At 48.1% G+C, this 24331-nt stretch overlaps 2 protein-coding genes and 1 long non-coding RNA gene across 11 annotated transcripts in view; 1 reads left to right on the top strand and 2 right to left on the bottom strand.

The window, feature by feature from the left end:
• Positions 1 to 8921, bottom strand: part of LOC145506642 (uncharacterized) — a 150076-nt gene extending 141155 nt beyond the window's left edge. For 4 of the 6 annotated variants that reach the window (XR_014054122.1, XR_014054111.1, XR_014054117.1 and 1 more), the window contains exon 1: positions 8125 to 8289. Coding sequence is in view for 1 of the 6 variants with exons in the window: in XM_081491720.1 (XP_081347846.1) it covers positions 7078 to 7224; positions 8125 to 8466 (489 nt within the window). In the remaining 5 variants the exon portion in view is untranslated. Of the gene's footprint in view, positions 1 to 4689; positions 6881 to 6979; positions 7225 to 8124 lie in introns of those variants that run through there. The other 2 variants (XR_014054108.1, XM_081491720.1) reach the window with 2 other exon arrangements.
• The window catches only part of LOC145506034 (kazrin-A-like), a 38817-nt gene that overhangs the window by 4895 nt on the left and 9591 nt on the right, over positions 1 to 24331 (top strand). For 2 of the 4 annotated variants that reach the window (XM_081489659.1, XM_081489680.1), the window contains exons 1-2: positions 8322 to 8667; positions 16342 to 16421. In XM_081489659.1, the coding sequence (XP_081345785.1) occupies positions 8632 to 8667; positions 16342 to 16421 (116 nt within the window). In that variant the 5' untranslated portion in view covers positions 8322 to 8631. Of the gene's footprint in view, positions 1 to 8321; positions 8668 to 16341; positions 16422 to 18566; positions 18755 to 24331 lie in introns of those variants that run through there. The other 2 variants (XM_081489688.1, XM_081489670.1) reach the window with 2 other exon arrangements.
• LOC145506906 (uncharacterized) lies at positions 9235 to 24325 on the bottom strand. The gene is made up of 4 exons (XR_014054434.1): positions 24208 to 24325; positions 14435 to 16104; positions 11205 to 11942; positions 9235 to 9392 (listed from the first exon to the last, which is right to left on the bottom strand). It is a non-coding gene; the product is annotated as an uncharacterized LOC145506906 (long non-coding RNA).

The raw sequence follows: 24331 nt of genomic DNA, 5'->3' as shown, positions 1-24331 counted from the left end.
TTTTCACTTAGCACTATATCTCAAAGATGTTATTTCATAGCAGTGCATGTAATTCTTACTGGTTGGCTATGTAATGCTGTAGAATTTCTTTGTAAAAGAGGACTCACAGAGGTGTAAAGGCAGAGGTCTTTCCAGTGCTGTCCACATTCAGAGGCCCCACCCCATTACCTCTGGTCCCAGCAAGTGAGCCCGCCACTCAGTAAACCACAGACAAGACTTGCCGCGGATCCTTGCTGCTCAGTGTGGTTTCAGGGCCAGCAGTTTGGTATCACTTGGGAGCGTATAAGAAGTACAGAATCTCTGCCCGACCTTAGACCTACGGAGTCAAGAGTCTGCATTTTAACAAGGTTTGTGAGCAATTTGCGTGCACATAAATCTTGAGAAGCTCCGCTGTAGATGATCAGGCCGTATCTTTCTGATGTTATAGTATAATATGAAATATAATTAATCCAATAATGCCATCTGCATTTGGGAGGGAAGACTTAAGGCGCTCACGGTGCAGCTGTAGCTGAGGCGGTATCGTCTCCCTGTCCTAGGCTGTGGGGCGTTTGTGTGGCTGTAAAGTAGGTTGTAACACTGCCAAAGGAGCTGTGGTGGCATTAAGAGCCCCGGCCACTGGGAGCGGGGACTTCAGTGGGGACTGGACGAGATGACCCGGAAGGACTCCTTTCAGCCAGGTGCCTCTCACGTGCCAGGGCCTGTTCTGGGCCCTTGGGTTACAGGTGAACAAGGGCTGGTGATCAATCCTCTGGAGAAAAACGAAACCGAATTCGGGGGAGCGGTGCTGTGGGGCGTGGTTGAGGGTGTGAAGTGCACTGAGAAGGTGCCTCTGAAGCGGAGGGAGGGAGCGGGCCGCGTGGGTGTCTGAAGGCGGGGCCGTGAGGAGACCGGGAAGGGAGGTGAGGGGCAGCCCCGGACGGCCTCGTACCCCAGTCTGAGGACTTCGGATATTCCCCTGCCCAGATGCACACTTGTGTCGTCAAACAAGTGATGCAATTTATGCCGCTCAGCCAGCGCCAGATGCTGGTGCGAAAGAAACTGGGTCACTTCATCGTCGCTGGTGGGACTTCGGAAGGGGAGAGCTACTCTGGAAAACAGCTCACGGCAGTTTCTTACAGAACTGAACTTTTGACTACTCTATGATCTGGCTGTAGCACTCCTGGGGGTTTATCCCAGAGAAGTGAAAACGTATGTTTACATAAATCTGTGCACAAGTGTTTGTGGCAGCTTTATCATAGTAGCTCCAAACTAGAATCCACTTAGGTGTCTTTCAACAGGGGATTGATTAGACTACTGAGCAGTAGAAAAAGGAACAGGCTCAGGCTCCTGATAACACACGCAACAGCTAAGGCAAATGTTAAGGAGATTGTGCTAGTGAAAACAGCCAATCCCCAAAGGTGACACACTGTTTGAGAAGTGAAGTGAAAGGCACTCAGTCGTGTCTGACTCTTTGCGACCCCATGGACTAGACAGTCCCTGGAATTCTCCAGACCAGAATACTGGAGTGGGTAGCCTTTCCCTTCTCCAGGGGATCTTCCCAACCCAGGGATCGAACGCAGGTCTCCCCCACTGCAGGTGGAGTCTTTACCAGCTGAGCCACCAGGGAAGCCCTACATACTGTCTGATTCTACTTATATAACATCTTTGAAATGACACAGTTGTAGGAGCGGAGAATAAATGAGTGGTTGCCAGGGTTAGGGGCAGGGTGGAGGGTGAGGGAGTGGGTGTGGTTCTGAAGGGCAGCTGAGGGATCCCCATGGTGATGGGAGTGTCCCCTCTCGTGACTGGTGGCAGATACACAAAGCATATACATCTGAGAAATTGTGTGGAGCCACATAGAGGCACACAGACGAGTAAGCCTGGAAATCTGAAGATCAGTGTCACTATTCTGTAGCACTGTTCTGGTGTGATTGTTTTGTAAAATGTTCCCCTTGGGGAAAACTGGGGAAACTGTACCCTGAATTTTGTATATTTCTTATGGTAGCACATGAATCTGCAATTGCCTCATTAGAAACTTGAACAATAGAGGCCACCCTGGTGGACAAGGGAGTAGGAGTGAAAGAGGCTATTGAAGTAATGGAAGCAGATTGGAAGTAATCAGGTCAGCTGAGGGGCTGTTATGGGACTCAAAGCTGGAGCTGGGGTGGCTGGTGCCCGCGGGGTAGTCCCCTCAGGAGGGAGGGCTGCTGGGACTGCAGCCAGATTTTTAAGAGACATTAAGGTTATGATTTACATATCATAAGATCCACCGTTTCAAAGTGTACAATTTAGTGGTTTTTAGTACGATCATAAGGTTCTGCAACCATCACTCCTATCTAATTTCTGGGACATTGCATCACTCACAAAGAAAGCCCCTCTCTGCAGCAGTCCGTCCCCGTCCCCTCTGCCTCCCCCCAGCCCCTGGCAACCCCTGATCTGTTTCTGTCTCTGTGGAGCTGGCAGTTCTGGATGTTTCTTATGAACGGAATCATTCACATGGGGCCTTTGTGTCAGATTTTATTCACTTAGCGTAACAGATTGGAGTTTGAACTGCACTTTCTTCTATAGTATTCAGTTAAATCACCAGTAAGAAAGGCATTAATAGCTTTTTTCTATGCTATAGACTGGTAGCGGGGAACTATTAGGTCTTGCTTTCCCTAGCCAAACGACTTTTTTTTTGGCCACACCGCACAGCCTGAGGAATCTTAGTTCCCCGACTAGGGACTGAACCCGGGCCCTTGCCGTTTGTGAAAACGCCGAATGCTAACCACTGGGCTACCAGAGAATCCCCTCAACCAGTACTTTTATTTTAAAATTATGTCTGAAACATAATTCCAAAGTGACTTAGGTGTTGTATTCCTTCTTTGAAAAAAGAGGATCTTTCCAAAGGAGTTCTAATCTTCTAGGAACACTCTCACATTAGTCTAGTACTTGGCTAAAGTTAAAGAGCCACTGATGAGGAACCAGAAGACCTGGCTCTCTGCCTGGCCCTTTACTGCCGTGCTCCTGCACCGGGCCGCCTCTGGACCTCAGTTGTGCCTCCTGTGTGGGGCGTGTAGGCCCTGACTCGGGGTGTGTGTATGAAAGGACCCGTGAGCATGAACAGCAAGACAAGTGCAGGGTGAGTGGTGTCTTCAGTCCCTGAGGGGGTCCAGGTCTTCTCTTGCACACCCTCAACCCGGAATCAAATTTTTCATGCTTCATCTTAAAATAACCTAATTCTAAAAATGTGAATTTAGATGAGAGGGCTTCAATTCCTGTTTTCAGAATTCTTTCTTCAATGATCAGTTTGATTGTTCTGTGCTATACCAGGGCTTCCCTGGTAGCTCAGGCGGTAAAGAATCTGCCTGTAATGTGGGAGACCCAGGTTCGATCCCTGAGTTGGGAAGATCCCCTGGAGAAGGGAATGGGAACCCACTCGAGTATTCTTGCCTGGAGAATTCCCATGGACGGAGGAGCCTGGCTGACCACAGTCCATGGGGTCGCAGAGAGTTAGATACGACTGAGTGACTAACATTGTCACTTACTACGATGTAGAGACCTTGATTTTCATAGGTCCCTCCTTACAGATGACAACCACAATGGTGTGGTCATTCACCTAAAGTTAGACATCCTGGAGTGTGAAGTCAAGTGGGCCTTGGGAGGCATTACTACAAACAAAGCTAGTGGAGGTGATGGAATTCCAGCTGAGCTATTTCAAATCCTAAATGATGATGCTGTTAAAGTGCTGCACTCAGTATGCCAGCAAATTTGGAAAACTCAGCAGTGGCCACAGGATTGGAAAAGGTCGGTTTTCATTCCAATCCCAAAGAAAGGCAATGCCAGAGAATGTTCAACCTACCGTACAATTGCGCTCATTTCACATGACAGCAAAGCAATGCTCAAAATCCTTCAAGCTGGGCTTCAGCAGTACATAACTGAGAACTTCCAGGTGTACAAGATGGATTTAGAAAAGGCAGAGGAAGCAGAGATCAAATTGTCAACATTCATTGGATCATAGAAAAAGCAAGGGAATTCCAAAAACAAATCTGCTTCGTTGGCTACACTAAAGCCTTTGATTGTGTGGATCACAACAAACTGTGGAAAATCCTTGAAGAGATAGGAATACCAGACCACCTTACCTGCCTCCTGAGAAATCTGTGTGCAGGTCAAGAAGCAACAGTTAGAACTGGACATGTAACAACGGACTGGTTTAAAATTGGGAAGGGAGTACGTCAAGGCTGTATATTGTCACTCTGCTTATTTAACCTATATGTAGAGTACATCATGCGAAATGCTGGGCTGGATGAATCACAAACTGGAATCAAGATTGTCAGGAGAAATAACAATAACCTCAGATATGCAGATTGATACCACCCTAAGGGCTTCCCTGGTGTCTCAGCTGGTTAAGAATCCGCCTGCAATGCGGGAGACCTGGGTTCCATCCCTGGGTTGGGAAGATCCCCTGGAGAAGGGAAAGGCTACCCACTCCAGTATTCTGGCCTGGAGAATTCCATGGACTATATAGTCCATGGGGTCATAAAAAGTCGGACACGAGTGAGCGACTTTCACTCACCACCCTAATGGCAGAAAGTGAAGAGGAACTAAAGACCCTTGATGAAAGTGAAAGAGGAGAGTGACAAAGCTGGCTTAAAACTCAACATTCAGAAAACTAAGATCATGGCATCTGGTCCCGTCACTTTTTGGCAAATAGATGGGGAAACAATGGAAACAGTGACAGACTTTATTTTCCTGGGCTCCAAAATCACTGCAGATGGTGACTGCAGCCACAAAGTTAAACGATGTTTGTTCCTTGGAAGAAAAGCTATGAAAAACCTAGACAGTGTATTAAAAAGCAGAGACATTACTTTGCTGACAAACGTCCATCCAGTCAAAGCTGTGGTTTTTCCAGTAGTTGTACGGATGTGAGAGCTGGACCATAAAGAAGGCTGAGAGTGGAAGAATTGATGCTTTTGAACTGTGGTGTTGGCGAAGACTCTTGAGAGTCCCTTGGACTGCAAGGAGATCCCACCAGTCCATCCTAAAGGAAATCAGTCCTGAATATTCATTGGGAAGGACTGATGCTGAAGCTGAGGCTCCAATCCTTTGGCCACCTGAGTTGAAGAACTGACTCATTGGAAAAGACCCTGATGCTGGGAAAGATTGAAGGCAGGAGAAGAAGGGGATGACAGAGGATGAGATGGTTGGATGGCATCACCGACTCGATGGGCACGAGTTTGAGCAAGCTCTTGGAGTGGTTGATGGACAGGGAAGCCTGGCGTGCTGAAGTCCATGGGGTCACAAAGAGTCGGACAGGACTGAGTGACTGCACTGACTGATTTCCCTATAGATCTGAAAGCTGGACTGTAAACTGTGGCAGATGAACTCATATGATGCCACTTTGAGATGTTTTGCATGAGCATGTCTCTTTGGGAATCTCAGCACTCATGGACCTTCAGTCTCTGACAGTCAAAGTGTGGAAGATTTGATTATATTCTCTTCTGTAACACCTTTTTATGGTTAAAGATGGGAACTGATCTTATGGCTGTGATCATTTCTAAGAATCTTTGCAAGCCTGCCTGTTTTCTGTCTCTCAATTATTCTTCATCTGGATATATTCATAGCTTATCCCCTCAATACTTTTGATTTATTGTTAAAATGTATCTTCTCAATAATGACTTTTCAGACTGCTTCATAAAATTGCAACACCCACCCAGTAACCTTCCGTATCTCCTGATCCTCCATCTCTGCTTAATTTTCCTCCTTAGCACTTATCATTCTCTAACCTGTCATACAGTTTATTCATTTTATTTTCTGGTATATATACTACAATATACTTTTATGATGGTAGGAATTTGTGTCTTAAAAATACCATTACATCTCCAGTGCCTAGAATAGCACCTAGCATAGTGTAAATGGTCAAGTACCTGTTGAGCTAATAAATAAATAATTGTATAAACATATATAAACCACCAGAGAGAGAGTGGCATGGAATGGATTGTCTGTCTTACTTCATAAGGAACCATATTATAATACCAACTAATAAAGAACAGAAGGAAAAATAAAGAATATAATTATGAAGAGAAGACACACAGAAAGCCATACTCTGGTCCTTTGACTAGAAGAACAAAATTAATAATCTCCTATCACGTGGTGGTATTTACATGGGTGTGTATATTTGTCATAAGTTATTTACCGTATGTTTAAAATGGTGCCGTCTATTGTATGTAAATCATACTGTAAGAAGTTCATTTAAATACAAAAATATATAAAAACATTTTTCTTTCCATTTTTCTCTTCTCCCTTCCTTTATCTAGTGACTAATTTCAAAATGCTATAGGAATTATAGAAATTTTAATTATTAGCTTTCATTGTCATTATATTTCACTAGTATCATCAGGATTTATATAATAATTAATATATCTAACAGTAATAGTTTCTAGAACATGAAACCAGGAGAAGTCAAGAAACTTGCTTAAAGCCACAGAAACACAAGTCATGAAGCTAGAATTCTATTACATCACATCTATTTGAACCTTTACCTACACTCAGAGCTTCTTCTGTCATTAGGAAAGATTTGACTTAAAGGACAGAGTCTTTGGTAACTTTTCATAGTCTATACCTCCACGTGACTTTGAACATGTGATTTTTCCTTGGAGTAGGGTACATGAGTGTAGCTCCTGGTCACTGAAATGTTAGATGTCCCATTAGGACAGAGTAGGAGGAGAAGAGGGCTCTGTGGGCAGAATATTCCATTTGACAATCTTGTCTGGGATGAATTAGCCTCATGGTTTGCTGTGATTCTGGATTAACTGAACTAAATAGCTCATTTAGCAAATCCTTCAGGGTTGGGTGGGAAGGGTGAGGACATTTTTCCTTCAGATCCTCGGCAAAGAACTTTTTATGAAGTCCCTATAAATATCTGTTGGAGGAAGAGAAAATGTTTAATTTGCATGCTCTGCCAGGGGATGATTTGGGGTAATGGGTATGGCTATTTAGAGAGAGTTTTATCACAGAAGAGTGAGAATATGTCTTATTTATTCTAGAAATTTCTAAGAGCAGAGTAAGAAACTTTCTGCCAGTATTACACATCCTTTTGAAGAGTCTAACTCAGGCCTTCTAGGAAGGGTTGGTATCTATGGAGTATCTTCTCTCCCCATAGGCCCTCTCCCCATAGCAAGGGGGCCGTTGCTGTTCCCGTGGGGACACGGTTTCCTGTGGCGGTGCTGGGTTTCCACTCACCTGGCTGCTTTGGGAAAACAGGCTCTGGAATCAGGTGGAGATGTGGCTTGTGGCCCAGAACTGGGGACTTCTCCTGGGGGCCACCCACGTGCCGCCCCTCGGCTTGCTCAGGGCCCCCCTCCAGGTGCTGAGGCTCTGGAGCCCCGGGCCCGCCCACGCAGCCGGCCTCGGTCAAGGGGGGGGACACCCTTGGGTCAAGCGGTCATGCGGGTGAGGGACCTCTGGGGCCAAAGCTGCTGCTCGCTATACCAGCCACGGCCTCTCGCGACAGCAGGCGCAGACCAGGCAGGTTCTGACCAGCCGTGCCAGCCCCAAGCCCCTCGGTTCTTCTCGGGCTGCGCAGTGACCCTCCAGGGATGTGCTCGACTCGGGGACCCCACCTGGGCTCCACCTGAGAGTGCCCTGGCTCCGCCTGAGGCGCACCACTCCCCGCTCCCTTCTCTGCAGGGCTGTCCCGTGAGCTCTCCCTCCGCCCGGGACGCTGAGTGGGCAGGCTCCCCCGCGGGGTCTCAGGCTCCGAGCCCGTGGCCGGCCCGCCCTTCCACCCGCGGGCGTCACTCGGGGGCTCCTCTCCTAGTGGATCGTTCGCCAGCTAGCCGGAGGCTCACTGCCGCCACGCCGCGCGCCGCCGCGCCCCGCGCCGCCGCGCCCCGCCCCGCCGCGCCGCGCGCCGCCGCGCCGCGCCCCGCCGCGCCCCGCCCCGCCGCGCCGCGCGCCGCCGCGCCGCGCCCCGCCGCGCCGCGCCGCGCCGCGCCCCGCCGCGCCGCGCCGCGCCCCGCCCCGCCCCGCCCCGCCGCGCCCCGCCCCGCCCCGCACCTCCGCCCCGCCCCTCCGCCCCGCCCCGCCCCTCCGCCCCGCCCCGCCCCGCCCCTTCTCGCCCCGCCCCGCCTCGCCGTCGCGACCCCTCACGTCCGCACGGCCCACCTCGTTTTTTCCTGGGAGGAGCGCGCTGATGTCTGTGGCCTCGGCGGCTCCAGGAGGCGAGACGGCGGACGCGTAGAGCCGGGCGGGCGCCGCTTCTGGCCTTTTGCGGAGGCCACCGCCTCCGGCTGTCAATCCCGCCGGCCTGGCCCCGCCCCGCCCAACGGCGGAGCGTCGCGGGGCGTTTGGCCGAGGTGGCTGCCGGGACGGACCCAAGATGGCCGGGCGCCTGTGTTCCGTTCCTGCCGTCGGCCCCGAGCCTGATTCATTGCCGCGCTGCTGAGCAGAGCCGCAAGCCAGCTCGAGGGCTCCGGGCGCTGTCCCCGCGGGGCCGCAGGCCGCCATGGCGACCCTGGAAAAGCTGATGAAGGCCTTCGAGTCCCTTAAGTCCTTCCAGCAGCAGCAGCAGCCGCCGCCGCCGCTTCAGCCGCCTCAGCCCCCGCAGCCGCCGCCGCAGGCGCAGCCGCCGCCTCAGCCGCCGCCGCCTCAGCCGCCGCCGCCGCCGCCGCTATGCCCGGCCGTGGCCGAGGAGCCGCTGCACCGACCGTGAGTACTGACCCGCCGCAGCTCGGCCCCAGCCCTCCCCGGCCTTCGCCAGCCTCCCGCGGAGGCACGGAGGCGGCCCCGGCCCTCTGCCCTCCCGGCTGCCCAGTTTGGGGAGGAACCGGGGTTGCGTTATGAGCAGGACTCGGCCGAGCCGAGGCCGCGTCCAGCCCCCACTCTTCTGCTCTGAGGGGAGCAGGGCCGCGCGGGCGCTGGCCGCTCCCCGAGGAGCCGGGAATTGGGAGCCCGAGTGATGCAGGGACAGTGGTGACCTCATGCCCGGGGACGTCGGGCTGGAGGGCGGGGGAGCGCGCGCGTTCCAATGGGGAGCCTCTGGCGGGGCCCCCTTTAAACAGGCTGGGAGTCAGTCGGGCCTGTCTTCCCGTAGCCTCAGGGCTTTTCGTTTAGTTCGGGGGTCGCAGCAGAAGACTGAAGTGTTGGAAAGAGACCGGCTTGTCTCAGTTCAAGGCGGTCTGCAGGCCCCTTAAATGAGCGGTGGTCGCCCCGTAAGTGTGAACTTAGCCTAGATGGTTGTTATTAACACACAAGAAACAATAAAACGGCCTTCCATAGTGGGACGAGTGGACTGAAGTTTATTACTTGTCTGCAGTTGGAAATAAATCACATCTTGCTGAGGGAGAGGTTAATCGTCGGGGCGAGTGATGTCCATTTCACGGGCATCGCAGTCACGCTGGCCAGAACCTGGATGGGTGTCTGCGGACAGTCTCCTGTGGCAGACACATTTCACATGATAGCAAAGTAATGCTCAAAATCCTTCAAGCTGGGCTTCAGCAGTACATAACTGAGAACTTCCAGGTGTACAAGATGGATTTAGAAAAGGCAGAGGAAGCAGAGATCAAATTGTCAACATTCATTGGATCATAGAAAAAGCAAGGGAATTCCAAAAACAAATCTGCTTCGTTGGCTACACTAAAGCCTTTGATTGTGTGGATCACAACAAACTGTGGAAAATCCTTGAAGAGATAGGAATACCAGACCACCTTACCTGCCTCCTGAGAAATCTGTGTGCAGGTCAAGAAGCAACAGTTAGAACTGGACATGTAACAACGGACTGGCTTAAAATTGGGAAGGGAGTACGTCAAGGCTGTATATTGTCACTCTGCTTCTTTAACTTATATGCAGAGTGCATCATGAGAAACGCTGGGCTGGAAGAAGCACAAGCTGAAATCAAGATTGCTGGGAGAAATATCAATAACTTCAGATATGCAGATGACACCACCCTTATGGCAGAAAGTGAAGAAGAACTAAAGAGCCTCTTGATGAAAGTGAAAGAGGAGAGTGAAAAAGTTGGCTTAAAGCTCAACATTGAGAAAACTAAGATCATGGCATCTACTCCTATCACTTCATGGGAAATAGATGGGGAAACAGTGTCAGACTTGATTTTTGGGGGCTCCAAAATCACTGCAGATGGTGATTGCAGCCGTGAAGTTAAAAGACGCTTACTCCTTGGAAGGAAGGTTATGACCAACCTAGATAGCATATTTAAAAGCAGAGGCATTACTTTGTCAACAAAGGTTCATCTAGTCAAGGCTGTGGTTTTTCCACTGGTCATGTACGGATGTGAGAGTTGTATGGTGAAGAAAGCTGAGTGCCGAAGAATTGATGCTTTTGAACTGTGGTGTTGGAGAAGACTCTTGAGAGTCCCTTGGACTGCAAGAAGATTCAACCAGTCCAACCTTAAAGAGGTCAGTCCTGGGTGTTCATTGGAAGGACTGATGTTGAAGCTGAAACTCCAATACTTTGGCCACCTCATGCGAAGAGTTGACTCATTGGAAAAGACCCTGATGCTGGGAAGGATTAGGGGCAGGAGGAGAAGGGGACGACAGAGGATGCGATGGCTGGATGGCATCACCCACTCGATGGACATGGGTTTGGGTAGACTCTGGGAGTTGGTGATGGACGGGGAGGCCTTGCGTGCTGAGATGCATGGGGTCGCAAAGAGTCGGACACGACTGAGCGACTGAGCTGAACTGAACTGATTCTTCAGTGTGATAAAAGCGGAGATTTTGTCATAATTATTTAGGTAGCAATCAGGTAGTTTGTTTTTATGCTCCTCACTCAAAATAGGTGCGTGCATGCGTACTCAGTCGTGTCCAACTCTTCGTGACCCCATGGACTGTGTAGCCTGCCAGGCTCCTCTGTCCATGGAGTTATCCAGGCAAGAATCCTGGAGTGGTTGCCATTTCCTTCTCCAGGGGATCTTCTCTCCCCAGAGATGAAACCACAGCTGTTGCTTCTCCTGCGTTAACAGGCGGATTCTTTACCACTAGCGCCACCTAGTCATTATTGTTTGAATTTTAATATAAGATCAGTCACCACTGAAGACCATCCATCTACCTGAAGAATTTTATGATTTTAGAGCTACCTATTGAGTGCAGAAAAGAGTAAAATTTAATCAGGGCAGATGTTTTCCCCCTCAAATCGGTGTGGATTGCTGGGAAGTGACTTTGGATGAGTTAGAAGAGAGATCTGAAACATGCGCTTTCTTCGTAGCTGACCGTGATGGGACGTGTACTCACCCTTTCTGGCAGTAAAGCTGTGACAGTCAGGGTCACAGACGGGCCGTCACTGACGTCTTGGTCACACCTGAGGGCTGCAGCTGGGACTCCACAAGCTGCTTGAGCTCAGTCGCGTGGGACTGCTCTTCAGGGTCTCTCTTTTTTTAAGCTCTGCTGTTTCTACTTCTCTTTCCATCTCTTGGTTTTAGAAACTCAAGGTTAACATAATTATCATTTATCTTCCGAAACCTGTTGGTAAGATTGACTCAAGACTTTTGAGTCAGTTTTACTGTGTATTTAACCTACTCCTTTGGTCTTCCCTTGTGGCTCAGCCAGTAGACTCTGCCTGCAGTGCGGGAGACCTGGGTTTGATCCCTGGGTTGGGCAGATCCCCAGGAGAAGGGAAAGGGTACCCACTCCAGTATTCTGGCCTGGAGAATTCCATGGACTAAGTCCATGGGGTTGCAAAGAGTCAGACACGACTGAGTGACTTTCATTTTCTTTCACTTTCAACCTACTCTTGTACGGCAAGCACTTGCCCACTCCTTTGTTGTCTGTGAAACACCTGTCCAGTGTAGGTGCTGGGCTGAGTGCCCGTGAGAGGCACGCGCTTGTTCTCAGTGAGTCTGTCATCCCTGGAGAGGTAACCGTGGGAAGCGTTCCTTCCAGAGTGTGGTGCTGGCTCATGGCAGGGCCTGGGGCAGGAGCCCTGGGGGAATAGGGCAGGCTTCCCCGATGGCTCAGCAGTGAAGAATCTGCCTGCAATGCAAGAGAGGGAGATACAGGTTTGATCCCTGGGTCAGGAAGTTCCCCTGGAGACGGGATGGCTGTCCGCTCCAGTATTCTTGTCTGGAAAACCCCGTGGGCAAAGGAACCTGGTGAGCTACAGTCCATGGGGTGGTAAAGAGTCGGACACCACACACACACACACACACATATCTTTCTCTCTATCCACACACACACACACACACACACACACACACACATCTTTCTCTCTATCCCCACAGGGAGCTCAGAGGAGGAGCTAGACCCAAGCAGACAACACAGGAGTGTACTTTTATTTTGATGGGTGAAATTGGTATTCGGTCTTTGCTTTTTTGCTTGTCTCATAAATTTTGCTCAAATTCTAGCATGGGGCCGCGGGTGCAGCACATGTGAGTCTTAAGGAAATCAGGCAGCAGGTTCAGAAAGTGGTATCATTTTTTGTTACCTGTATTCTTGTGGCCTAGTCCACATGCGAGGAGAGAGACACAGTTCTTTTTAAAGCTTATATTTGTATTGATCACTTTTCTGTTGTGACCATCTTAGATAGTGAGGTGCACTCAATTTAGTGTTTGTCAGCTTTTTCTGATGGCCATCCCCCCAGGAGTTGTTTTAGACCCTAGGGTAAGAGGCTGCCCACAGAGGGGTCATTGCCAGTCGAGCTGGGAGACCGGGTGTGTGAATGCAGCTCATTTAAGGCCTTTGTGGGTTTTCACTTTGGAAGGGAGCCATACAGAAGAGAGTTCGTTTGCCTCCTAACTTGTTGGGAGAGGTCAGTGTTCTTTAATTTTCTTGATGACTTAAGGTCTTCAACTAGGTGAGCTGCTGTAATCGAGACTTTAATGTGGTGGCTCAAAGAAGAGAGCATTTAAACTCTCATAGTACTTTCTTTTTCAAACTGAGGTCTGATGTACACATACATACACACACACACACACACACACACATATCTATATAGTTGCTGTTGTTCACTCCCTCAGTCATGTCTGACTCATTGCAACCCCATGGACTGCAGCACCCCGGGCTTCCCTGTCCTTCACAATCTCCCAGAGTTTGTTTGCTCAAACTCATGTCCATTGAGTCAGTGGTGCAATCCAACCATCTCATCCTCTGTCACCCCCTTCTCCTCCTGCCTTCAATCTTTCTCAGCATCAGGGTCTTTTCTTAAGAGTCGGCTCTTCACATCATGTGGCCAAAGTATTGGAGCTTCAGCATCAGTTCAGTTCAGTTGCTCAGTTGTATCCCACCCTTTGCAACCCCATGGACTGCAGCATGCCAGGCCTCCCTGTCCATCACCAACTCGCAGTTTACTCGGACTCATGTCCATTGAGTATGTGATGCCATCCAAACATCTCAGCCTCTGTTGTCCCCTTCTCCTCCTGCCGTCAGCCTTCCCCAGTCTTTCCTGAGTCTCTCCCTTCAGGAAGCTTCCATAAGCCTCTTATCCTTCTCCATCAGAGGGCAGACAGAATGAAAACCACAGTCACAGAAGACTAACCAGTCTGATCCCATGGACCAGAGCCGTGTCTAACTCAGTGAGCTATGCGTCGTGCTGTGTAGGGCCACCCAGGACAGACGGGTCATGGTGGAGAGCTCTGACAAAACGTGGTCCTCTGGAGAAGGGAAGGGCAAACCACTTCAGTGTTCTTGCCTTGAGAACCCATGAACAGTATGAAAAGGCAGCTTTAGCGTCGGTCCTTCCAATGAATATTCAGAGTTGATTTCCTTTAGGATTGACTGGTTGGATCTCCTTGAGGTCCAAGGGACTCTCAAGAGTCTTTTCCAGCACCACAGCTGAGAAGCATCAGTTCTTTGGCGCTCATCCTTCTTCACAGTCCAACTCTCACATCCATACCTGCCTACTGGAAAAACCATAGCCTTGACTAGATGGACGGACCTTTGTCAGGAAAGTAATGTCTCTGCTTTTTAATACGCTGTCTAGGTTTTTCATAGCTTTTCTTCCAAGGAGCAAGCGTCTTTTAATTTCATGGCTGCAGTCACCATCTGCAGTGATTTTGGAGCCCAAGAAAATAAAGTCTGTCACTGTTTCCACTGGTTTCCCATCTATTTGCCATGAAGTGATGGGACCGGATGCCGTGATCTTAGTTTTTTGAAAGTTGAGTTTTAAGCCAGCTTTTCACTCTCCTCTTTAACCTTCATCACGAGGCTCTTTAGTTCCTCTTCACTTTCTGCCATTAGGTTGGTGTCACCTACATATCTGAGGTTATTTATATTTTTCCTGGCAATCTTGATTCCAGTTTGTGCTTCATCCAGCCTGGCATTTCGGATGATGTACTCTACATAGACGTTAAATAACCAGGGTGACAATATATAGTCTTGACGTACTCCTTTCCCAGTTTGGAATCCAGTTCACTCATCGGTACCTTTTTTAGTGTACTCCTCCCCTGCCAGGACCCTGTAAATTTCAGACCACTTTACATTCCCTTAAAGGTAAAGACTGTGGCATAAATTGAATCATCCCTGTGTACCTTGAAGCAGATGCATTGAGATTCATCCTTGTGTGTGTCAGTCGTTTGCTTCTTTCACTGCCAAGCAGTATTCCGTTACTCCGTGGCAGCTGTTTATCCATCCACTGAGACATTTGGATTGTTTCCATCCCAGCACTTTTGAAGTGAGTGACTCAGGTGGGCGGGAGGTGAAAGGCCTCTGCCTCCTCCTGCCACTCAGGACCCAGGCTCCTTCCATCCTGTCACCCTGCAGCCTTTTTGTTGTCTTTGTCTGTACGTTCAGAAACTGGGTGTTAGAAGTGTCTGTTCCAGTTGGGGGAAGCTAAAAGGAGGGGGTGGTGCCCTGGGCAAGCCACAGGCAGAAGCTCCACTCGCTGCTGTGTTCCCGTTTCATCTGTGTGAACAGTCACTTGTGTGTGCCTGGCTGCAGGGAAGCCGGGCTGTGGGACTTGTCAGCAGGAAGCTCGTGTCTGAGAAGGGAAGCACGGTGTTTTGGTGGGTGCCTAGCAGCCCACAGCACAGCTCATCAGCGAGTCTCTTTTAGGAAGGAGACCAGTGGGGGACATGGTCACCTGTCCATGTGGTGAGAGACTTACTGGCTGCTGACTGGGAGCCCCTCTCTGCACACCATGGACTTGGCCTCTCATCCAGGCCTGTCTTTCCTTCTCCTGGGCCCTGACTTTCCGCTCGGGAGACTCTTCCTTGTCCATGTTCTTCCCTGGCCACGTCTGAACTGCCTTTTGAGGGTGTGTCTTTCTTGGTTTGCACAATTGGAAGAGTCTGTTCCTTCACGTGTAGTTTTTTGGAGCCTGCAGTTGCTGCTGCTGCTACTGCTGCTAAGTCGCTTCAGTCGTGTCTGACTCTGTGCGACCCCATAGACGGCAGCCCACCAGGCTCCGCCGTCCCTGGGATTCTCCAGGCAAGAATACTGGAGTGGGTTGCCATTTCCTTCTCTAGTGCGTGAACGTGAAGTCGCTCAGTCGTGTCTGACTCTTAGCGACCCCATGGACTGGAGCCTACCAGGCTCCTCCGTCCATGGGATTTTCCAAGCAAGAGTACTGGAGTGGGGTGCCGTTGCCTTCTCCGGCCTGCAGTTGCATTAGGGATTAAACGGAGGTGTTGGTCAATTAGTATTTTAATCTCTTTGGTACTCTTTATAGAATTGCCTCAAAAACGTAGGAGTCTTCTGGTCTCACTGTTGCTAGTTAGTACCATGTCCTGGTAGCTGTCAGACACTCGGATCCTTTTTTGGATGTAATCATCAAGCCTGATTTCTTTTTCGCTTCCTCTTTGGATCATCCCTGTCTTCTGTATTTCTCCGGTGCCTGCTTAAGAGACCTCTGAAGTCATAGGTTTGGGTGAGAAGCAGGCACCTTTTATCTCATCTTCTTGGCCAGTCTGTCTCCTTTTTAAAATTTTGACTGAAAAGTCTCACTAGGAGGCTTTTGAGAAAGGCTCTGGGCAGGGTACTTGTTTGTAGCCATTCAGAGATATAGGAGCACTTAGCCATTGTGTTAATACATTCTCTCATACTTCATCGTGTGAGGCCTGTGTGGGGCTGACTCGTCCGTCCGTGTGGTTTTGCGAGGGGGCTGCTGTGTAGAGTAGGTGTTATACTATTGCGCTGAATTGAAGCTCCCTCTGTCCACGTGATCCTGGGCCAGCCCTGTTGGCGCTGCAGTTTCTTCTCTCTGCAGCAGAGAAGGCAGGCGTGTTAGTGACGCCCCCTGAGTTTTCTGTGGAGCCCAGTCCTGGAGGGAACCCGGGGTTCGGCCCACCCCACCTCTCTGACCTCAGAGCACCCTGCCCCCGCACGGTTTTACTCCTTGGAGTCAAAGAAGCTGTGTTGAATGAATGAATGAATGCCACGTAGAAATAGATGGAGTGGACAACACTAACTTCCTTTACTCTTTTTTTCCCCCTTTTAGAAAGAAAGAACTCTCAGCCACCAAGACCGTGTGAATCATTGTCTGACAATACGTGAAAACATAGTGGCACAGTCTCTCAGGTAACTGCACTTTGAACTTTCTAGTGAAAATAGAACACTTCTGTGTTTTCATCCTTAATGGGCTAGAATGTTCTTCGTCGCCCCAGTTGTTTTGAAACCTTGACGGGACCCCTCCCCCTTCTGGCGGTGGATATGGAGGATTTCCAGACACCGTAATGAGTAATGCTTCCTTCTTGTAATCTTACACCGTGTCGTTGTAACCATTTGGATAACTGAACAGCATGTTTGTATTTTACTTATTGCGGTGTGGGAACAAGAGCCTGCCCGATTACTGGGATCTCGTGGTTGCTTTTCTTCTGCGCTCTGCCCTGTCCGCCCTGTGGGGGTGCTCCCTGCTCATCACAGCTTTGGGATGGTGGGATCATGGGCGTTAACCGGAGGCCCACCTCCCTGGCTCAGGCTTGCCTGTGGGGTGAGCAGGCAGCACCTTCTTGTATCGCTTTTTTGCTGATTCTCCTCCTTCTCCTTGCTTTTTACTGTCTGTCTCTCTTTCTGAGTACTGTTCCTTGTATCTGTGGGTGGTAGTTATTTTAAGCCTGTCTCTAAATGAGTGAGTAGGAAACAGATGTGCTTATGGTTTCTGAACTCCGTTACTCGGATGGGACGTGTGAAATACTTCTCTTGGAGTAAGTACTTTCTCTTGGAGTAAATCATCCATGTTCTTCTCCTGTTGGGAAGGGCTCTTTGTAATCTATTAGAAAAACCTCTAAGAATAATCACCTTGGTTTTCGTACTGACAGAAATTTGGTGATTCATTTATTTTTAGTGGCACATTGCCACTTGTATTTTATACTTGCCACTTGTATTTTATGCTTTCAAAGTGATTTCATGTAGGCTATTTCATTTTAGTTGAACTCAATGCCATTTTGAAAGACAGTGTATGATTACTGTTCTCATCTAATTTGTAGAAATATTGTGGGAAGAAATGAAGTGACAAGTGAGAATATGTGCTGAAAATAAGAATACAAAAATTCTAAGTTAGCATGCTATTGTAGACAACAGTACTAAGTAAAAGTAGGGGAGAAGGTTTGAATTCTGTCTCCGCTCCGAATAAGCCATGCAGCTTCGGACGAGGCCAACTTCTTGGAGTCCCTGTGGCCTCGTCTTTGATGTGTAAACTCAGTGTACAGAGCTCTTGTGGGAGGAGCGACACCCGTGGGACGCTGTTGAGAGCTGCGTGAAAGTGCTCATGAGCTCCTGAGAGGCAGAAATCCATCCTGTGGTGGCGCACGTTGTCCTGCAAGCCGCCATGACTCTTATGTGAATGGACGTTAGATGCCTGGCAGACCCCCGGGGCCTGCTGCTTCCTTCGCACAGCTGTGCTCATCAGCCTTCCAGCATCCAGGTCTCAGGAAGAACACCTCACATCGAAAGCTTATGGACCCAGAAAATAGACCTTTTCCATTCTGAGTGCTTCATGCCTTACGCTTACTTTGTTTCTTAATAATTCCCAGTGGACTTGATGGACTGTTGGCTTAGATTCACACCTGTGTGTGGGGGCGTGTGTGTGTGTGAGTGAGTGTGTGTTCAATTGCTCAGTCATGTTTGACTCTTTGCAGCCCCATGGACTGCGGCCCACCGGGCTCTTCTTATCCATGTAATTTTTCAGGCAGGAATACTGGAGTAGATGCCATTTCCCTCCTCCAGTGGGTCTTCCCCACCCAGGAATTGAACCTGCATCTCTTGTGTCTTCTGCATTCAGGCAGATTCTTGACCACTAGCGCCACCTGGGAAGTACGTTGAGATATGTTAAGACTGGTTTGTGGTTCACTTTGCCATCGTAAATCGTGGTAATCGCTGTTAATAGTTTCTCCATTCCTGTGTCTGTTCTGTTTTTATGGAGTAATGCTAATGGTCTTTGCGGTGCTTGTGCTACGTAGGATCAGATGAATGGGATATTTTTTGGAGGCAGAGAGGTTGTCTTTGGTCGCATCAGATCAAAGAACGTGTTTGTTTTAAGATGTTCTCCATACTTTTCAGAAATGTCGGGTTGTAGAGCTGCAGTGGATCTTTTATACACAGGTAATGATTTAGGAAGTCTTCGTGGCTGGCGTTTCCTGTGGTCTCTCCTCTAATGTACCTGATCTCTGGTACGTTCTTCAGCTTCTGTCAGGTACTGATGTTATCTCTCGGGGCTTATTTCAGGCAGCTTCTCGAGTCCTTGAGGTGTGTTGTGACTCAGCCTACTTCAGCTCTCAATTTGGTGGTCTGTCCTGCTTCCTACATACGCACGAACATCAGAATCACCCGGAAAATTTGTTAGAAATACAGAAACGAAGATAACCTCACTGCCCTCTTTCCCCAGCACTCGGATGTTTTCTGTCCAGTGGAGGGTGAGGATTCATTTTTAACTTGTTTCCTTTTGGGAGGACCTCGACACCCTCGTCTAAGCAAGTGGCCTTGATGAGGTGATTGGGTAAAAATAAGTGTACAGGAATCTATAGATTTCCCATTCCCATATATTAGCTTAAATCTGTTAGAAAATATAATGCTTCAAGATCCAATTCATAGTAGCACCAACATATAATATTTGAAGAAATTGACAAGAGATATGCAGAAACTATGGAAGGACTGTATGGACTTCCCTGAAAGGGACAGATGACTACTGCTTTTTCAACGTGGGAACAGTTCCTTATCATAAAGTTAAACTTTCTCTAAATTAATCCATAAATTTAAAATGAGCTTGATCAGAATTCTAGTAGAGATATTTTTGAACTTGTTCATCTGCAAGAATAAATACATCAGTTTTAACAAACAAAATCTGAAACCATCAGTAATTGGTGAGACCTGGTGTTCATGACATTAAAATAGCTCTTAGACATTAAAGAAGGTACAGAATAGGAAGTGGGAAAGTGTATGTGCGTATGTGCAGATACGAATTTCCGATAAAGGTAACATCTTGTATTAGTGTGGAAATGATGGATTATTGAACCAGTTGAGTATTTAGGGGAATATTCTTCATATTGCAGGCAAACGTAAATGCCAGATTAATTACCTAAATGTAAGAGAGTGAAATCATTACTACAAAAAGGACATTTAATCTTAGTCTGTGGAATGCTTACAATATAAAGGAAAAAAGTGTTTTATCTAGAATATAGTTCAGTATGTCAAAATCTACTTTAAACTGAAACTTAAATGCAACTTGGGGAAAGTATTGATGGTATATGTATCAAAGGTTTACTAGCTTCTTTAGAGAGAAATTGTAAACCATTAAGAAAAAGGCTGTCTTTCTAATAGGAAAACAGGCAAAACTATGAATGGGCAGTTTGGAAAAGAAGAAATGTAACTGAGCCAGTAGACGTAATAGCTAACACTTATTTCATGCTTCCTGTGGAGAAATGTTCAGATTTACTAGTAATCACTGGAATGAGACGAAAACAAAAATCAGAACGTTTCTTTTTTACCTGTCAACTTTACAGACATTAAACAATCCTCAGGATTTTGTCAGAGATGATGCAACTTTTTTAAAAGGCAACTTGGGGAATTTCACGGTCCAGGGGCTAAGACTTTGTGCTGCCGATGCAGGGGGCCCAGGTTCGATTCCTGGTCAGGGAACTAGATCCCGTGTGCGGCAACTAAGACCCGGCGCAGCCAAATAAATAAATATTTAAAAAAATGAAAGGCAGTTTGGCCTGTTTGATTTGGCCATGTCGCTTCAGGAGTTTATCCTTAGGAAAGTGTCCGGTGATCCTGGTGCAATGCTAGTCATCCCGTTAAAGAATGAAAAATAATCTTGATGACTTACCTACAGGGGAATTGAACTTGATACATTTATGGAAAGGAATATTAGTTAACTTTATTAAAGATGATTTCTACATCTGTGACTAGGTGATATAATAATAATATGATAAAGATTAAATTAGAAAATTATGAAGGATTTTTGCTTCTGACTCAGATGGTTAGATAGCATCACCGACTCAACGGACATGAGTTTGAGCAAACTCTGGGAGACAGTGGAGGACAGGGGAGCCTGGCGTGCTGCAGTCCATGGGGGTCACAGAGTCAGACATGACTGAGCGACTGAACAACAAGATAAGTGACAAGGACAGGGTTTGCCTTCCTGCCCAAAGCAGTTGATAATGGATACAGTGCATTCACTGTGGTTTTCAAGGCATCAGGTATTAGGCATCTCTGGAAAAATGGAAAGCTAATGCTATGAGCCTCAGGATTTCCCCAGATGACTGCCTGGAGGGGGTTTTCCAGTGAGGACGGGAGGAGGGGAAACCCGGGAGAGCCCATGGTTGCTGAGGCAGAGTTGATGGCCTCAGGAGGCAGGGTGGCTGGGACCATGGGGGGAAGATCAGAGAGGGACAAGCTGCACAGAGAGACCTGGAGACCCGTGAGGGCTCTCAGGTCTCAGCTGAGTCTTGCTGCAGACAGTGGCCTGGAGCTGCGGGTAGAGTCACCTGAAGGGGCTGGAGGGAGCAGGTGCTGAAACTCCAAGTGCGGGAAGAGCTCCTGCTCTCACCAGCCAGAGGGGGAACCTCATCCTTCTGGCGCTTTGGGTCAGCTGCTCAGAAGGGTTTGCCTTCACAGCAGGGGTGACTCACTTCAGCCCTAGATGAGATGCTGTTCTGATCCTGCCTGCAGGCGGAGCCCAGGGCGGCCCTAGTCCTTCAGAATAACACAGTTGCATTCCAGGGCAAACTTCAAGAACGTCGGAATTCAGAAGTGTATAGCGCCCAACAAGATAGAAGGTATAAGGTCTGGCATCTGATCCGAAATGGTCAGGAATGCCAAGAAGCAAGAAAACATGAGCAACGGTGAGGAAAATAACTGAAGCTGACCCAAACAATATTTAACCCAGAAGAAGGCAGGGAAGAGGGCCAATAAAGAGCATATGGACCAAATAGGGAAGTCGCAGTACAGTGGCAGATTCAAACCTAGTTTTAGGGACTTTTCTGGTGGTCTGGTGATTAAGAACCCGCCTTCTAATGCAGGGGACATGGGTTCAATCCCTGGTCAAGAAGCTGGGATCCCACATGTTGCAGGACAGCTGAGCCCGAGTGCCACAGTGAAGAGCCTGGGCGTTGCAGCTGAGAGCCGTTGAGGCCAAAAAATAAAAAATAAACCTAGTTGTATCAATAATGACATGAAATGCAAAAGATTTTTCAGATCAAACGAGAAGCAAGACCCAGTCTCTGCTGCCTAGAAGAAATACATTTTAAATATAAAGATTCATATAGGTTAACAGTAAGACAATGGAAAGAGGTTCACCATGTTGGCCCTGAACAGATGGAAGCTGATATTACCATCAAGTGGAAGTGAAAGTCACTCAGTTGTGTCTGACTCTTTGTGGCCCCATGGACTATACAGTCCATGGGATTCTCCAGGCCAGAATATTGGAGTGGGTAGCCTTTCCCTTCTCCAGGGGATCTTCCCAACGCAGGGATCAAACCTAGGTCTCCCACATTGCAGGTGGATTCTTTACCAGCTGAGCCACCAGGGGAGCCCTGTTATCATCGAAGTGGGTCTCTAATCCAAGGCCATGACCTGGAATAGGATCATCATTTCATAACAACAGTAAAGGCATCAGTTCATCAAGTGGGCGTGACAGCCCTAAATGTGTATGTACTGAAGTCCGGAGCTTCAGAAACACACGAAGCAAAACCTGATGGAATTGCAAGGAGAAATAGACAAACCCACAGTTACAGGCAGATGTCAGTGGCCTCTCAGAAATTCTTAAAATCTGGATCTCGAAAACTGAAAACACTGTCCCACCGTGTCCTGATCGACATTTACAGAAGCTCCATGCAGGAGAGCAGAAGACCCCTTTCGAGTGCCCACAGGACACGTGCCAAGGAAGACTGGCAGGGCCATAAGCAGGTCTGTGGACGTAAATCAGTAACGTCACACAAAGCATGCTCTCCGACCTCAGTGTAGGTGTCTGGGACTCTTCTGTTGAAAGGCGGTCTTGAAAAGCCCCCACTATGTGGAAAACAAATAGCACATTTCCACATGATCCATGGGTCAAAGAGGAAGTCAAAAGGGAAATTTGAAAATATTTTGAATTGAGTGAAAATAAAAAGGAAGGATTAAAAAACTTGTAATATGCTGCTATAGCATTTTAAAGGGGCATTTATGGCATTAAACGTCTATTTTATAAAAGAAGAAAGGTCTCAGACCTTCAGTAACCTCAGTATACCTTAGAAAACTAAAAAGCAAATGAGACCCAAATTTAGCAGAAGGATGGCCATACTAAAAATAACAAAAGTCAGTAAAATTCAAAACAGAAGTGTATAGAAAAGTCAATAAAACGAAAAGTGTGTTCTTTGAGAATGTCAGTAAGAGTAATAAGACTGATCAGGAAAAAGTGAAGTCACAAATTTCTAATGTCTGGAAAAGGGAAATGGTGTCAGTGTAGGTTGTACAGATAGTAAAAGGATAACAAGGAAATACGAACTTGATGCCAGTAAATTCAACCACTTAGATGATGGGCACGTTTCTTTTTCGAAAAGCACTGTTTATTCTGTTTGGCGGTGCTGGGTCTTCGTTGCTGCCCACAGGCTTTCTGTAGTTGCGGCCAGCGGGGGCTGCTCTCCGTTGCGATCGGTAGGCCTCGCATTGCAGTGGCTTCTCTTGCTGTGGAGCACAGGCTGTAGGCCCACGGGCTTCAGTGGTTTCGGCTGTCAGGCTCTAGAGCACAGGCTCAACGTCTGTGGGGTACGGGTTTAGTTGCTCCGTGGCACGTGAGGTCTTTGTGGACCAGGGATCAAACCCATGTCCGCTGCACTGGCAGACGGATTCCTGTCCGCTGTAGCATCAGGCAAGTGCGATGGACAAGTTTCTTGAAAGACCAACTTGTAAAGCTCTCTCAAGCAGAAATAGATAGCCTGACTAGCCCTGTGTCTCGTTGTTGTTGTGTTTTTGGGGCGTGCTGTGCAGCTCGCAGAATGTGTTCCCCCGCCAGGGGTCGAACCTGGGGCCACAGCAGCAAGAGCTCAAGAGTGCTAACCACTAGGCACCAGGGACTCCCTAAGTCCTCTATCTATTTTATTAAATTAAAATTTAAAAACAGTATTTGATTTAGTTATTGGAGAGCTTCTTAAAAGCATGGTTAGAAGTAGTATGTAAACCTACTTTTTGTCTTTTTTAAAAATTGAGAGAGAATGGGCCCACAACACTGGTGGTTTGATTCCCTTGTATAATGCACTGCGGCAACCTGGTGTTAGCCAGCACCTCTGTCGTATCATTGTTATTCCTTTTTGTGTGTTGAGAGCACTAAAGAGCTAGTCTCTTAGCAACTTTGAAGTTTAAAATGCAGTATTGCTAGCAATAGACTGCAATCACTAGGCTGTGCTTCCGAGTTCCAGGTTATCTGCTAATTACAAGTCAGCCTGCTTTTTCAGCTGTGAATTGTATGGAATCTCTACACACGTATTTCTGTCTCCCCCCCCCCCCCTCTCTCTTTTAAAGGTTTATCTAATTACTTCTTTTGGGCTGTGCTGGGTCTTCGCTCCTTCTCGGGCTTCCTCTAGTTGCAGCAGGCGGGGGGTGCTGTGATCGCGGTGTGCGGGCTCAGTATTGTGCCCGGACTTAGCTGTCCCCACAGCACGTGGGAGCCTGCCAGTCTTCGCAGACCAGGGAGCGAGCCCGTGTCCCACCACTGGACCACCACGGAAGCCCCCAAATGAAATAGTTCTGATGAAAATTTTGTGTCTGAATTCAGATGTGCTGTAAAAAAGATTGTTCTATAGCACAGTAATTTCTTCATGTTGATTACATGTTGAAGTAATATTTTGGATACATTGGGTTAAATGAAATATATTATTAAGATGAATTTTACCTGTAAGGTAAATGTAACGTCCTTTTTCTCTTCCAGAATCCCACACAGGATACCAGAAACCTAACTGCGTTTCATCGTCGTGTGTTCTCTTGGCTGTGACAGTCTCTCTTCTCTTTTCATTTAG

The sequence above is a fragment of the Giraffa tippelskirchi genome, chromosome 1 (assembly GCF_054371585.1).
Source record: "Giraffa tippelskirchi isolate mGirTip1 chromosome 1, T2T-mGirTip1v1.2.pri, whole genome shotgun sequence".
In the NCBI taxonomy this organism is placed as follows: domain Eukaryota; kingdom Metazoa; phylum Chordata; class Mammalia; order Artiodactyla; family Giraffidae; genus Giraffa; species Giraffa tippelskirchi.
The sequence above is the reverse complement of the archived record's forward strand: the minus strand, read 5'-3'. Positions and strand labels throughout refer to the sequence as shown.